The sequence below is a fragment of the Oncorhynchus nerka genome, linkage group LG18 (assembly GCF_034236695.1).
Source record: "Oncorhynchus nerka isolate Pitt River linkage group LG18, Oner_Uvic_2.0, whole genome shotgun sequence".
Lineage (NCBI taxonomy): Eukaryota > Metazoa > Chordata > Actinopteri > Salmoniformes > Salmonidae > Oncorhynchus > Oncorhynchus nerka.
In genome coordinates this window covers 76,348,945-76,365,166 of record NC_088413.1, presented here as the reverse complement: position 1 = coordinate 76,365,166, position 16,222 = coordinate 76,348,945, and the positions used below count along the sequence as shown (strand labels likewise).

Genomic DNA, 16,222 nt, shown 5'->3' with positions numbered 1-16,222 from the left:
TTTATCTAGTGACTAACCCTTGATGTAGTGACTAACCCTAACCCTTGATGTAGTGACTAACCCTAACCCTTGATGTAGTGACTAACCCTTTATATAGTGACTAACCCTAACCCTTGATGTAGTGACTAACCCTAACCCTTGATGTAGTGACTAACCCTAACCCTTGATGTAGTGACTAACCCTTTATCTAGTGACTAACCCTAACCCTTGATGTAGTGACTAACCCTTTATCTAGTGACTAACCCTAACCCTTGATGTAGTGACTAACCCTTTATCTAGTGACTAACCCTAACCCTTGATGTAGTGACTAACCCTAACCCTTGATGTAGTGACTAACCCTTTATCTAGTGACTAACCCTAACCCTTGATGTAGTGACTAACCCTTGATGTAGTGACTAACCCTTGATGTAGTGTCTAACCCTAACCCTTGATGTCGTGTCTAACCCTAACCCTTGATGTCGTGTCTAACCCTAACCTTTGATGTAGTGTCTAACCCTAACCTTTGATGTAGTGTCTACCCCTAACCTTTGATGTAGTGTCTAACCCTAACCCTTGATGTAATGTCTAACCCTAACCCTTGATGTAGTGACTAACCCTAACCCTTGATGTAGTGACTAACCCTTGATGTAGTGACTAACCCTTGATGTAGTGACTAACCCTTGATGTAGTGACTAACCCTTGATGTAGTGACTAACCATTTATATAGTGACTAACCATTTATATAGTGACTAACCCTTGATGTAGTGACTAACCCTTGATGTAGTGACTAACCCTTTATATAGTGACTAACCCTTGATATAGTGACTAACCCTTGATGTAGTGACTAACCCTTGATGTAGTGACTAACCCTTGATGTAGTGACTAACCCTTGATGTAGTGACTAACCCTTGATGTAGTGACTAACCCTTGATGTAGTGACTAACCCTTGATGTAGTGACTAACCCTTGATGTAGTGACTAACCATTTATATAGTGACTAACCCTTGATGTAGTGACTAACCCTAACCCTTGATGTAGTGACTAACCCTTGATGTAGTGACTAACCCTTGATGTAGTGACTAACCCTTGATGTAGTGACTAACCCTTGATGTAGTGACTAACCCTTGATGTAGTGACTAACCCTTGATGTAGTGACTAACCCTTGATGTAGTGACTAACCCTTGATGTAGTGACTAACCCTTGATGTAGTGACTAACCCTAACCCTTGATGTAGTGACTAACCCTTGATGTAGTGACTAACCCTTGATGTAGTGACTAACCCTTGATGTAGTGACTAACCCTTGATGTAGTGACTAACCCTTGATGTAGTGACTAACCCTTGATGTAGTGACTAACCCTTGATGTAGTGACTAACCCTTGATGTAGTGACTAACCCTTGATGTAGTGACTAACCATTTATATAGTGACTAACCCTTGATGTAGTGACTAACCCTAACCCTTGATGTAGTGACTAACCCTTGATGTAGTGACTAACCCTTGATGTAGTGACTAACCCTTGATGTAGTGACTAACCCTTGATGTAGTGACTAACCCTAACCCTTACTGTAGTGACTAACCCTTGATGTAGTGACTAACCCTAACCCTTGATGTAGTGACTAACCCTTGATGTAGTGACTAACCCTAACCCTTGATGTAGTCACTAACCCTAACCCTTGATGTAGTGACTAACCCTAACCCTTGATGTAGTGACTAACCCTAACCCTTGATGTAGTGACTAACCCTTTATATAGTGACTAACCCTTTATATAGTGACTAACCCTTGACGTAGTGACTAACCCTTGATGTAGTGACTAACCCTAACCCTTGATGTAGTGACTAACCCTAACCCTTGATGTAGTGACTAACCCTTTATCTAGTGACTAACCCTAACCCTTGATGTAGTGACCAACCCTTTATCTAGTGACTAACACTTGATGTAGTGACTAACCCTTGATGTAGTGACTAACCCTTTATCTAGTGACTAACCCTAACCCTTTATCTAGTGACTAACCCTAACCCTTGATGTAGTGACTAACCCTTTATCTAGTGACTAACCCTAACCCTTGATGTAGTGACTAACCCTAACCCTTGATGTAGTGACTAACCCTAACCCTTGATGTAGTCACTAACCCTTTATCTAGTGACTAACCCTAACCGTTGATTTAGTGACTAACCCTAACCCTTGATGTAGTGACTAACCCTTTATCTAGTGACTAACCCTAACCCTTGATGTTAGTGACTAACCCTTTTTCTAGTGACTAACCCTAACCCTTGATGTAGTGACTAACCCTAACCCTTCATGTAGTGACTAACCCTTTATCTAGTGACTAACCCTAACCCTTGATGTAGTGACTAACCCTTGATGTAGTGACTAACCCTTTATCTAGTGACTAACCCTAACCCTTGATGTAGTGACTAACCCTTTATCTAGTGACTAACCCTAACCCTTGATGTAGTGACTAACCCTAACCCTTCATGTAGTGACTAACCCTTTATCTAGTGACTAACCCTAACCCTTGATGTAGTGACTAACCCTAACCCTTGATGTAGTGACTAACCTTTTATCTAGTGACTAACCCTAACCCTTGATGTAGTGACTAACCCTTTATCTAGTGACTAACCCTAACCCTTGATGTAGTGACTAACCCTAACCCTTGATATAGTGACTAACCCTTTATCTAGTGACTAACCCTAACCCTTGATGTAGTGACTAACCCTAACCCTTGATGTAGTGACTAACCCTTTATCTAGTGACTAACCCTAACCCTTGATATAGTGACTAACCCTAACCCTTCATGGAGTATAACTTTGCTTATAAATGATTTATGAAGAGTCTGTTTTGTACTCGTGAAAATGTAAATAATCTTAATAGCCTTTATGAGTGCACTATAAAGCCTTTGTTAATGCTCTATTAAGTCTTTATTAATGCTCTGTAGAGCCGTTAATGCTCCATAAAGCCGTTATTAATGCGCTATAAAGCCTTTAATGCTCCATAAAGCATTCAATGCTCTAAAGCCTTTATAAGTTAGGTTTAATTTCAAGTGGGAATACATAATGACCAATTGTCACTGTAACTTCTGCTCTAGCGCTGTTCAACGCTTTGTTCTTCATTTTTGCAGATCAGTTATTCATCAACAAGTGAGTTGCTCAGTAGGAAGTGCAAGTTCCCCTCGTTTCTGCGAACGGTATCCAGTGATGAGCATCAGACCATTGCGATCGCTGAGTTGGTGAAGCATCTCACCTGGGAGAGCGTGGGAGTGATAGGCAGTGACGATGAGTTCGGCAAGTATGGCGCCGAGAGGCTGATCGATCACTTCAATGACAGGAAACTGTGTGTGGACTTCAAGGAGATCCTATCAGCAAACTTTTTACTCAACGAGACCAGAACGCAAACAGAATTGGCCATGCTCATGTCAAAGATTCGCAATTCGTCTGCCGAGGCCATTGTCATTTTCACAGCTGAATTGAATGTTAGGATCATCCTCAAAGAGGTCCTTAGAATGGGGATCAGCAGAATTTGGATCGCAAGTGACACTTGGGCCACCAACAAGGAGTTTTCTGAAATGCTCGATATTCAAAAGGTTGGGAGGGTATTTGGATTAATTCCAAAGAGAAACAAAGTGCCGGGTTTTCATGAGTACGTCCGTGACTCTATGTTCCAAAGTAAAGCCCATAACAGCTTTATCCATGAATTTATGTGTCATTATCCTCCATGTCCCGATTCCTTGGTAGATGAAAGTGTGCTGAACTGTGCATTACCCGACACCAAATCCCAGTCAGAGAGTGGTGGAAGGACATGCCTGGACAGAAGGTGCTTATTGAAATACATTGACGAGGATGAGTCTTATTACATCTATCTAGCGGTCAAAGTCATTGCTCAGGGGCTGAGAAGCCTGCTGAACTGCGACAATGTAAGGTGTAAACGAAATGCCAGTTTTGCTGTTTGGGAGGTAAGCCACTGCACTGTGTGAGTTGACGTAATCACTAACACTTTAAAATCACTTCATTACAAAATCAGTTCCAAAAAATAGGTGTTGGTTTTCAGACCTCTAAAGATACTATACTATCTGTAGGCTAGTGTAGATGCAGCTATGTGCCTCGGCCCCAAATTAATGGAAAAGATAGACACCAAATACAACGAGGAAATTAGTGCCAATCTTTCCCATTAATTTCAGATTGATGCATATACTGTACATACTTTTATTTTATTTATTTTTATTTCACCTTTATTTAACCAGGTAGGCTAGTTGAGAACAAGTTCTCATTTACAACTGCGACCTGGCCAAGATAAAGCATAGCAGTGTGAACAGACAACAACACAGAGTTACACATGGAGTAAACAATAAACAAGTCAATAACACAGTAGAAAAAAATAAAAATAAAAAAGAAAGTCTATATACATTGTGTGCAAAAGGCATGAGGAGGTAGGCGAATAATTACAATTTTGCAGATTAACACTGGAGTGATAAATTATCAGATGGTCATGTACAGGTAGAGATACTGGTGTGCAAAAGAGCAGAAAAGTAAATAAATATAAACAGTATGGGGATGAGGTAGGTAAATTGGGTGGGCTATTTACCGATGGACTATGTACAGCTGCAGCGATCGGTTAGCTGCTCAGATAGCAGATGTTTGACTCCTCTTGATATTAGTCTACTTTGGGGATCTGGAAATGTACATTTTCTTTTTGTTATTCTAGAAAAATAATCTTATATTTGAATGGACATTTTATTGTGATACTGTTGTTAATTAGGATTGAGTCATAGGGTTGACTGTATTTTAGACATACAATCTCTCCTACATAACACCACAGAGTAAACTATAAGATGCTGCCCGCTGTTCATATTTAGCTGGTTGTGTCCACAGCTTCTAGAGGAACTCAAGCGGGTTAACTTCATAGTGGACAATACCACACACATAGCTTTCAATGAAGATGGTGACCCTACTACAGGATATGACATCGTAGAGTGGAATATGTCGGTTTCAGAAAATCGGATAATAACCGTTGGAGAGTATAGGCCTGATGAACCCATCCGCATCAGAGAGCATCTCATCAGAGAGTTCGAAAATGTTACAGTAAGCCTTCCTATCTTAAATCAGTATTCTTAACTTTACAGTAAGCCTTCCTATCTTTAATCAGTATTCTTAACTTTACAGTAAGCCTTCCTATCTTAAATCAGTATTCTTAACTTTACAGTAAGCCTTCCTATCTTAAATCATTATTCTTAACTTTACAGGAAGCCTTCCTATCTTAAATCAGTATTCTTAACTTTACAGTAAGCCTTCCTATCTTTAATCATTATTCTTGGATGTGGGTTAACTTAGCCTCCTATTAATTTGAGTTTGGGGCAAAGAGCTCGATCTACAGTACACAATAGATAGCATTGGACATGAAGTCTACATGACATTAGTTGTTACTCTACTATTAGCATATTATTACCACTTTATTCCATGCTGCAATGTAAAGTGCTGCCTAAAATCTTCTCTCTTTTTTAGGTGACTTTTGCCAACTGCTGTAAGACATGTAATCCGGGATACGAGTTAATTTCAAAGATAAACTCATGCTGCAAGGAGTGTTCTCTTTGCAGTCGTGGATACATTTCTACCGGAGGTGGTAAGTACAGTAAAATATCAAGATGCTTATTGATTTTGATGTAAATTGAAAAATCATCAGACAATATCCAAAGCAGGTCAGTTTCCATACCACCGGGGATTTGTCTGAGGGGATTTTTGCAACTAATCTGATTACAGTTCTATATGGCCACAATTTATTTTTACTTTAGGTCTGTAACTGATCTGAGGACATATTGAGTCTATTGTCTAAATGTTTAGTCTGTATTTTTTTGGAATGTTTTGTATACACTGAGTATACGAAACATTAAGTACACCTGGTCTTTCCATGACATAGACTGACCAGGTGAATCAAGGTGAGAGCTATGATCACTTATTGATGTCACTTGTTAAATTCACTTCAATCAGTGTAGATGAAGGGGAGGAGACAGGTTAATAAACAGGGATTTTTAAGCCTTGAGACAATTGAGACATGGATTGTGTGTGTGTGCAATTCAGAGAGTGAATGGGCAAGACAAAATATTTAAGTGCCTTTGAACGGGCTATTGTAGTAAGTGCCAGTCGCACCGGTTTGTGCGACAAGAACTACAATGCTGCTGGGTTTTTCACGTTCAACAGTTTTCTGTGTGCATCAAGAATGGTCCACCACCCAAAGGACATCCAGCCAACTTGACACAACTGTGTGAAACATTAGAGTCAACATGGGCCAGCATCCCTGTGGAATGCTTTCGACACCTTGTAGAGTCCATGGCCTGACGAACTGAGGATGTTCTGAGGGCAAATTGGGTCTCTAAGCAAATAGGTAATTTGCATAAGTGTGGTTACTGTGGACTGCTTCAAATAGTGTCATAATACCAGACAACGCCTGTTTCTCACACAACTCTATTCAAAGCCAAACGTCCTCATGTAAATATATCCTGCATACTCCTCAAACAAGTACATGATTATTATCACAAATATCACATACTGTCTATTTGATTCAACCCTCAGGTAAGAAGTGCGTGGCCTGTCATCCACAAAGGGAGTACACATCCTCAGACATGGACAGATGTTTGATGAAAACCATTGAGTACCTGGGGTGGACTGACGCTTTCACCACTGTTCTGGTCTCATTTGATGTCTTGGGGATTGTTGTCAGCCTTCTGGTGGCCATTTTGTTTGCTGTGGATCGTAGAACACCCATAGTGAAATCCACTGGAGGCTACCTCAGCTTCCTGGAGCTGCTGTCCCTGCTGGCCTGCTTCTGCTGTATCAGTATGTTCCTGGGGGAGCCAACAAAGACCACCTGCATGGCGGGTCTCCCACTCTTTGGCATGGCCTTCACTGTCTGCGTCTCCTGCATCCTGGCCAACCTGCTCCAGATCTTTGTGGCCTTCACTTTCAATCTGAGGGTTACAGTCGGCGACACACTGAAGCGCCTCAACCGACCCATCGCCGTGGTAACGTGCTGCTCGGCGGTCCAGGTGGCCGTGTGCGTGCTGTGGCTGACCTACGCCCCACCGTTCATTGTCGAAAGCAGCAGGTTCGACGAGGCCACCATCCTTCTGGAGTGCAACAAAGGTTCCAAGATGCTCTTTGGCGCCATGTTGACTTACATTGCCCTGCTGGCAGTGGTCTGCTTCCTGTTTGCTTTCAAAGGGAAGCAGTTGCCAGATTTGTATAAGAACGCCAGTTTTGTCTCCATCAGCATGATGATTTTCCTGGTGGTTTGGATCGTCTTCATCCCTGTCTACATCAACATGTCGGGGAAGTACCAGCAGGCCATCGAGGCGGCGGCCATCTTGGTGTCCAATTACAGCGTACTCTGTTGTCACTTTGCTCCCAAGTGCTACATCATGCTCTTCAGGAAAGAGCTCAACAACGAGAATGCCATCACAAATTACATCCGGAAACACTATGAAAAGAAGGGCATGGCTGTTGTCAGCAAATAGTTTGTTGATAGTAGCGATACGAGGTATTTGAGGCAGAAATGTACATGAAGGTAGGGTAAATTGACTAGGCATCAGGATAGATAATAATGAGGTATTTGAGGTAGATACGTACATGAAGGCAGGGTAAATTGACTAGACATCAGGATAGATAATAATAAGGTATTAGAGGTAGATACGTACATGAAGGTAGGGTAAATTGACTAGGCATCAGGATAGATAATAATAAGGTATTTGAGGTAGATATGCACATGAAGGTAGGGTAAAGTGACTAGGCATCAGGAAAGATAATAATGAGGTATTTGAGGTAGATATGTACATGAAGGTAGGGTAAATTGACTAGGCATCAGGATAGATAATAATGAGGTATTTGAGGTAGATACGTACATGAAGGCAGGGTAAATTGACTAGGCATCAGGATAGATAATAATAAGGTATTTGAGGTAGATATGCACATGAAGGTAGGGTAAAGTGACTAGGCATCAGGAAAGATAATAATGAGGTATTTGAGGTAGATATGTACATGAAGGCAGGGTAAAGTGACGAAGCATAAGGATAGATAATAATAATAAGAGCCTCTACAGGTGGACAATCTGAAATTTTTCAAAGTGTGACCCATGATAAGACTGTCAAGCACCAGTGATACTTATTGGAAGCATGGAACTTGGCATAAACCATTGCATTATGGGAACATGAACCCAAGCATTAGAGGAATCATTTTTCTCCAGAATACAGTACATTATGTCCCCCTAGCTATGCTATACAGTAATGCTATACTGATTAGTAGTTGTTTATCATTTATTTAAAATCAAATCAAAGTTTATTTGTCACGTGTGCCGAATACAACAGGTGTAGTAGACCTTATAGTGAAATGCTTACTTACAGGCTCTAACGAATAGTGCAAAAAAGGTATTAGGTGAACAATCGGTAAGTAAAGAAATAAAAACAACAGTAAAAAGACAGTGAAATACAGTAGCGAGGCTATAAAAGTAGAGAGGCTATATACAGACACCAGTTAGTCAGGCTGATTGAGGTAGTATGTACATGTAGATATGGTTAAAGTTGCCATGCAGTAGTAGAGAGAACAGTCTATGACTGGGGTGGCTGGGGTCTTTGACAATTTTTAGGGCCTTCCTCTGACACCGCCTGGTGTAGAGGTCCTGGATGGCAGGCAGCTTAGCCCCAGTGATGTACTGGGCCATACACACTACCCTCTGTAGTGCCTTGCAGTCGGAAGGCCGAGCAATTGCCGTACCAGGCAGTGATGCAACCAGTCAGGATGCTCTCAATGTTGCAGCTGTAGAACTTTTTGAGGATATCAGGACCCATGCCAAATCTTTTTAGTTTCCTGAGGGGGAATAGGCTTTGTCGTGCCCTCTTCACGACTGTCTTGGTGTGTTTGGATCATTCTAGTTTGTTGGTGATGTGGACACCAAGGAATTTGACGCTCTCAACCTGCTCCACTACAGCCACGTCGATGAGAATTGGGGCTTACTCGGTCCTCCTTTTCCTGTAGTCCACAATCATCTCCTTAGTCTTGGTTACGTTGAGGGATAGGTTGTTATTCTGGAACTACCCGGCCAGGTCTCTGACCTCCCTATAGGCTGTCTCATCGTTGTCGGTGATCAGGCCACTGTTGTGTCATCTGCAAACGAAGTCATGGTGTTGGAGTCGTGCCTGGCCATGCAGTCCTGGGTGAACAGGGAGTACAAGAGGGGACTGAGCACGCACCCCTGGGGGCTCCAGTGTTGAGGATCAGCATGGCAGATCTGTTGCTACCTACCCTCCCCACCTGTGAGGCGGCCCGTCAGAAAGTCCAGGATACAGTTGCAGAGGGAGGTGTTTAGTCCCAGGTTCCTTAGCTTAGTGATGAGCTTCGAGGGTACTATGGTGCTGAACGCTGAGCTGTAGTCAATGAATAGCATTCTCACATAAGTGTTCCTTTTGTCCAGGTGGGAAAGGGCAGTGTGGAGTGCAACAGAGATTGCATCATCTGTTGATCTGTTTGTGCGATATGCAAATTGTAGTGGGTCTAGGGTTTCTGGGATAATGGTGTTGATGTGAGTCATTACCAGCCTTTCAATGCACTTCATGTCTACGGACGTGAGTGCTACGGGTCTGTAGTCATTTAGGCAGGTTGTTTTTGTGTTCTTGGGCACAGGGACTATGGTGGTCTGCTTGAAACATGTTGGTATTACAGACTCAATCAGGGACATGTTGAAAATGTCAGTGAAGGTACCTGCCAGAGCACACGGCCTGGTAATCCGTCTGGCAACGCAGCCTTGTGTATGTTGACCTGTTTAAACGTCTTACTCACGTTGGCTACGGAGAGTGTGATCACACAGTCGTCCGGAACAGCTAATGCTGTCATGATGCATGCCTCAGTGTTGCTTGCCTCGAAGCGAGCATAGAAGTGATTTAGCTCGTCTTGTAGGCTCGTGTCTCTGGGCAGCTCGACTGTGCTTCCCTTTGTAGTCTGTAATAGTTTGCAAGCACTGACACATAAGACGAGCATCGGAGCCGGTGTAGTATGATTCAATCTTAGGCCTGTATTGACACTTTGCCTGTTTGATGGTTCGTCGCAGGGCATATCAGGATTTCTTGTAAGTTTCCGGGTTAGAGTCCCGCACCTTGACAGCGGCAGCTCTGCCCTTTACCTCAGTGCGGATGTTGCCTGTAATCCATGGCTTCTGGTTGGGGTGTGTAAGTACAGTCACTGTGGGGACGACGTCCTCGGTACAGTCACTGTGGGGACGACGTCCTCGGTACAGTCACTGTGGGGACGACGTCCTCGGTACAGTCACTATGGGGACGACGTCCTCGGTACAGTCACTGTGGGGACGACGTCCTCGATGCACTTATTGATGAAACCAGTGACTGATGTGGTGTACTCCTCAATGCCATCAGAAGAATCCCGGAACATATTCCAGTCTGTGCAAAACAGACCTGTAGTTTAGCATCTGCTTCATCTGACCACTTTTTTATAGACTGAGTCACTGGTGCTTCCTGCTTTAAGGGCGAGGGAGAGCTTTGTACGCGTCTCTGTGTGTGGAGTACAGGTGATCTAGAATTTTTTTTTTCTCTCTGGTTGCAGATTTAACATGTTGATGGAAATTTGGTAGAAGTGATTTAAGTTTCCCTGCATTTAACCAAATTCCAGTGGCTTCTATTGTTTGTTTTCTTGCACAAGAGTTTGTTAATAATAGATTTGTACTAATAATATATACTGAACAAAAATATAAACGCAACATGCGACAATTTCAAAGATTTGACTGAGTTACAGTTTGCATAAGGAAATCAGTCAATTTACATAAGTAGGCCCTAATCTATGGATTTCACATGACTGGGAATACAGATATGCATCTGTTGGTCACAGGTACCTTAAAAAAAAGTAGTGGGGCGTGGAACAGAAGACCAGTCAGTATCTGGTGTGACCATCATTTGCTCCATGCAGCACACATTTGCTGGATATTGGCAGGAACTGGAACAGGTTCGTACACGTCAATCCAGAGCATCCCAAACATGTTCAATGGCTGACATGTCTGGTGAGTATGCAGGCAATGGAAGAACTGCCACATGGGGCCGTGCATTATCATCAGTGGCGACCTGTAATTCAGGGCAGGTGGGGCTCTGTTTTGAGCACCAGAGTTTTTGCAAAAATGTTTTTTTTTTAATTGTTTTTGTTTTTTTGGGCTTGCCTGTTTTGCATGTTATTTTGTCATTAATACTTGTCACATATTAGTTTGCAAACAATGTAAAAAAAAAAAAAGATTTATATAATTGAGTTAATAAAGCTACATACAAACATGGTCTCTATTTTGTTTTCCTGAGAAAGGCAGCTCCAAAATGCAGATGTTTCAGCCTAGCTCAGTGCTTTCTGTGGTGGTGGAGCAAGCCAGCAGAAAATACAGAGCATTGCACCGTGATTGGCTCAGTGTTCTGTCACTTATGGGGACACCACGTCACCTCCAAGTCTAAGGGTAGAGACAGAAAATTCTAGCCTCTGGGTGCTGCCATAGAGTTACAGTATAAGTGCCCATCCAAGAAGGCTCAAGGTCATTCGCCACAGATAAAATGATGTCAAATCATGTTTTATGTACAGTAGCTTTGATTGGACTGATCATGTCATCATCTTACTTTCAAAATCTAGCAGTCATCAATAATCCTTGTCATATGAAGAGAAAGAATGAAGAGAAAATATTGAAAAAACGATAAACATTACACAACAAGTTGGAAATCGCAAATTCAACAATGAGTGGTTTGGAGGGATCAGTGACAGTAGCTAACTGCAAGCATTGCAATGTAATCACTAGCCTGCTATTCAGTCGAGTGGCTGTGTGGTCCCAAACCTGGGATTAATAACCTCTTAAGGATCTAACCCTTTTTTTCAATTTTCGCCTAAAATGACATACCCAAACCTAACTGTCTGAAGCAAGGATATGCATAATCTTGATACCATTTGAAAGGAAACACTTTGAATATCATTTTCTATATCATATTTGAAATGCAAGAGAAAGGCCACACAGTATTCGTGCAGTTCAGGCACAATGTAGATTCTGGCCACTAGATGGCAGCAGTATATGTGCATCATTTTAGACTGATCCAATGAACCATTGCATCACTGTTCAAAATGTCTGCCCAAATGTGCCTAATTGGTTTATTGATACATTTTCAAGTACATACCTGTGCATGCTCCTCAAACAATAGCATGGTATTATTTCACTGTAATAGCAGGGGTGTAAAGTACTTAAGTACTTTAAGTAAAAATACTTGAAAGTACTACTTAAGTCATTCCTAAAGAAAATGATGTACTTTTTACTCCATACACTTTCCCTGGCACCCAAAAGTACTTTTTATATTTTGAATGCTTAGCAGGACAGTAAAATGGTCTGATTCAAACACTTATCAAGAGAACATCTCTGGTCATCCCTACTGCCTCTGATCTGGCGAACTCACTAAACAAATGCTATATTTGTAAATTATGTCTGAGTGTTGGCGAAAGCCCCTGGCAATGCTTAAAAAAAATATATGAAAATGGTGCCATCTGCTTTATTTAATATAAGGAATCTGAAATTATTTATACTTCTACTTTTGATACTTAAGTGTATTTAAAACCAAATACTTTTAGACATTTATTCAAGTATAATTTTACTGCGGGACTTTTACTTGAGTCATTTTCTATTAAGGTTTTTTACTTTTACTCAAGTATGACAATTGGGTACTTTTAACATCACTGTGTAATAGCTACTGTAAATTGGACAGTGCAGTTAGTTTAACAAGAATTTAAGCTTTCGGCCCATATAAGACATGTCTATGTCCTGGGAAATGTTCTTGTTACTTACAATGTCATGCTAATCATATATCTCCCATGGGAGAGGACATCGATCCCGTAGAGGTTTTAAGGGGTTCTTTTCCCAGTTTTAAATAATACACTTTCAACATTGGCCATGCTGTCAATGAAGCATGAGTTGTGCCGCACTCAAAATACTATTAACTCAGAACTACGAAAACGTGACTTCAGTGAGTTCAAGACAACTGTGAAGTCGGGAAAAAACGAGCTCCAACTGGAAAAATACATTCAAATCGGTCATTCAACTCGGAATTCCAAGTTGGGAACTCGGGCCTCCTCCTAGAGCTCCAAACTGAAGATCAATGACCTTATTATTCAACCATGTGTTTTTCCGAGTTCCCAGTTGTCTTAAAAGCACCATCAATCCAGAGAATGCCAGACTTTGATGACAAAGTTTGATGACAAAATTTCCCCACCTTCCTGTTCATGTGAGCACAGTACAATAAGGTGAGTCCAAAAATGTCTTGGAAGCTGCTGCATAAATGATGTAATATGCCAGGGAGATATGTATACTGTAGCTAAGATGGTAATACTAAGCGTATGTTGTGAAGTAAGCTGTCAGTAGCCCATGCGGCTCACCCTAATCATTGTGTCCCTTTTCCTCTCCTAACTTAGCCTACTGCTCTGACTTACTGGTGCATATGTAGCCTATAGCCTGTTTTAGAGAAATGTCATCATTGAATATTGAAAGAGCTTTTATTGTCTGCTTTTAAGCCCCCTTTATTTATCCTACAGTTCTGACTTGGTGTACAGTGTTGAACAAGATAAAGTAAAACTTGACTTTACTCCTCTGTTTGGTCTGAAATACCAGGAGGTGTGAGTACATTTGTTTCAGAGTCTTGCCATCTCTCCACCCTCTGCTTCAACCAACTGTCTCTCTAGAACAGTGGCCGTAATCCAACTGAAGACTGGTATGTGGCACATGATGTAGAGTCTCCTTGATGACTTAATGTGTGTGATGATTCTGCTAGCCAGGTTCTCATCACTGATTCTATTCTTGAAGTACTCCTCTTTCTGTGGGTCGTTGAAACTTCGTACCTCTGTCACCTGGTCCAAATACTCAGAAGGGATCTGATTGGCTGATGCAGGTCGGGAAGTTGTCCAGAGTGGAGCAGTTTCCCCTTGATGAGGTTTGTCAGCAACATGTCCACTGAGGTTGACTGTTTGACATCACAGCAGCTATCATTTTTCTTGAGGTTTAGGGGCAGTCAGCACTCATCCAGACCATCAAGGACAGACATAACGTTGTACTTGTCAAAGTTGGAGATTCCAGAATGCTTCACATACACAAAACAGTTTTCCACAACTTGAATCAAACAGTGTTTTTTCTCTATCATCATGTTCAGCTCCCGAACAGGAAGTGGAAATATGAAGTGGATATCCTGATTAGCTCTTCCTTCGGCCCAGTCCAGAATGAACTTCTGCGCAGAGACTGTTTTACCAATGCCAGCGACTCCCGTTGTCAGCACAGTTCTGATAGGCTTGTCTTGTCCAGGTAAAAGCTTGAAGGTGTCATTGCATTTGATTGGCGTCTCTTGCGTAGTTTGGTTTTTGCATGCCATCTCAATCTGTCTCACCTCATGTTCATGACTGACCCCTCCACTTCCACCCTCTGTGATGTACAGCTCTGTAAAGATCTTATTGAGAAGACTTGGGTTTCCTAGGACAGCTATTCCTTCAAACACACACCGAAACTTCTTCTTCAGGTTGGATTTGAGTTTATGTTGTCAAGAAGCACATCTAAAGACAAAACCGTGTATAAAGCATCAATAAACAGACTTCTGTTTCATGTTCCTCAGGAAGTGAAGTGTGATCCTCTCTGGCCCTGCTCTCCTGCTTCTCATCTTCAGCATTCTCTCTCTGACTCAAAGCATTCTGGGAGATCTGGACTCAGAATCCTCTTGAAACTCTTCAGTTCTTTCTTCACTAAAGATATGACAGTCTCTTCAAGTGACTGAGAAAGAGAAGTGTTTTTCTTTTCTTTTTTACATTTAGGTGTAATTCATTCTGCACAAGCAACTGAAACCAACCAATACAAAAAAAAGTTAATTAAAATGATATTTGGCCTTCTTTTCAGCGGTTTTTACATTTAGGGAAACCCATTGGGAATTCAGACAAAAGAATGTCAGTTCAATTACATTTTTATGTATGACAGCTCACCATGAATGTTTTATTGTACCTTTTTTTAACTAGGCAACTCAGAACAAATGCTTATGTTCAATGATGACCTAGGAACAGTGGGTTAACTGCCTTGTTCAGGGGCTGAATGACAGATTTTTACCTTGTCAGCTCCAGGATTCGATCTTGCAACCTTTCAGTTACTAGTCCAACACTCTAACCACTAGGCTGCCTGCCGCCTCATGAGGAATATCGAGTCCAGGTCTGTTGTATGACTTTGGGAAGACTGACCACTGGAAATATCTGCTTCTGATCTCTCCTGTTGGTCTCTGTAAGAAAAAGAAGTTGACTACAACTGATCAACCAGCTTCACCCCAAAACAATGACACAATACTTCTTATCCCTGTTTAGTAGAGAAGTCTCCCTCTCTGAGGTTTACTGGTTTTCCCATAGACTCTTCACTCTTCATCAACAGACAGCTGGGTACAGGGGATTCTGGGCTCTTGTGTCTGTGCATCAAAGCTGGGACCGAGTGACTGAAAACCAGCTTCTATCTCAAGGCCATCAGCCTGTTAAACAGCCATCACTAACATTGAGTGGCTGCTGCCAACATACTGACTCAAATCTCTAGCCACTTTAATAATACAACAATTGATGTAATAAATGTATCACTAGTCACTTTAAACAATGCCACTTTATATAATGTTTGCATACCCTACACTACACATCTCACATGTATATACTCTATACCATCTACTGCATCTTGCCTATGCTGTTCATCCATATATTTATGTACATATTCTTATTCATTCCTTTGTTATTGTGAAATTGTTAGATTACTTGTTAGATGTTACTGCACGGTCGGAACTAGAAGCACAAGCATTTCACTACACTCGCATTAACATCTGCTAACCATATGTATCCAATAAAATTTGATTTGATTTGTTCTTGTTGTTCTGTATATGTCATTCTGTATTATGTTTTGTGTGGACCCCAGGTAGAGTATCTGCTGCTTGTGCAACAGCTACTGGGGATAATAAAATACCAAGTCGCTCTTTCAGTTTTAATTCTGAGTGTTGTTTTTCTTTGACAGTGATTTTTATTTTCAATAAGACCAAGTTCTTACCATGCAACATCATTTACAATATATATATATTATTTAACCTTTATTTAACTAGGCAAGTCAGAACAAATTCTTGTTTACAATGACAGCCTACTGGGGAACAGTGGGTTAACTGCCTTGTTCAGGGGCAGAACAAAATATTTTTTAACTTGTC

The 16,222-nt window shown here is 41.4% G+C and overlaps 1 protein-coding gene across 3 annotated transcripts in view; it reads left to right on the top strand.

Annotated features, from left to right (window-relative positions):
- LOC115146525 (G-protein coupled receptor family C group 6 member A-like) overlaps positions 1 to 16,012 on the top strand; it is a 36,054-nt gene extending 20,042 nt beyond the window's left edge. For 2 of the 3 annotated variants that reach the window (XM_065004355.1, XM_065004353.1), the window contains exons 5-11: positions 3,098 to 3,928; positions 4,845 to 5,054; positions 5,475 to 5,592; positions 6,540 to 13,957; positions 14,174 to 14,322; positions 14,453 to 14,533; positions 14,627 to 16,012. In XM_065004355.1, the coding sequence (XP_064860427.1) occupies positions 3,098 to 3,928; positions 4,845 to 5,054; positions 5,475 to 5,592; positions 6,540 to 7,480 (2,100 nt within the window). In that variant the 3' untranslated portion in view covers positions 7,481 to 13,957; positions 14,174 to 14,322; positions 14,453 to 14,533; positions 14,627 to 16,012. The remainder of the gene's footprint in view (positions 1 to 3,097; positions 3,929 to 4,844; positions 5,055 to 5,474; positions 5,593 to 6,539; positions 13,958 to 14,173; positions 14,323 to 14,452; positions 14,534 to 14,626) is intronic. The other variant, XM_065004354.1, reaches the window with a different exon arrangement.
- Positions 16,013 to 16,222: the final 210 nt, after the last annotated feature.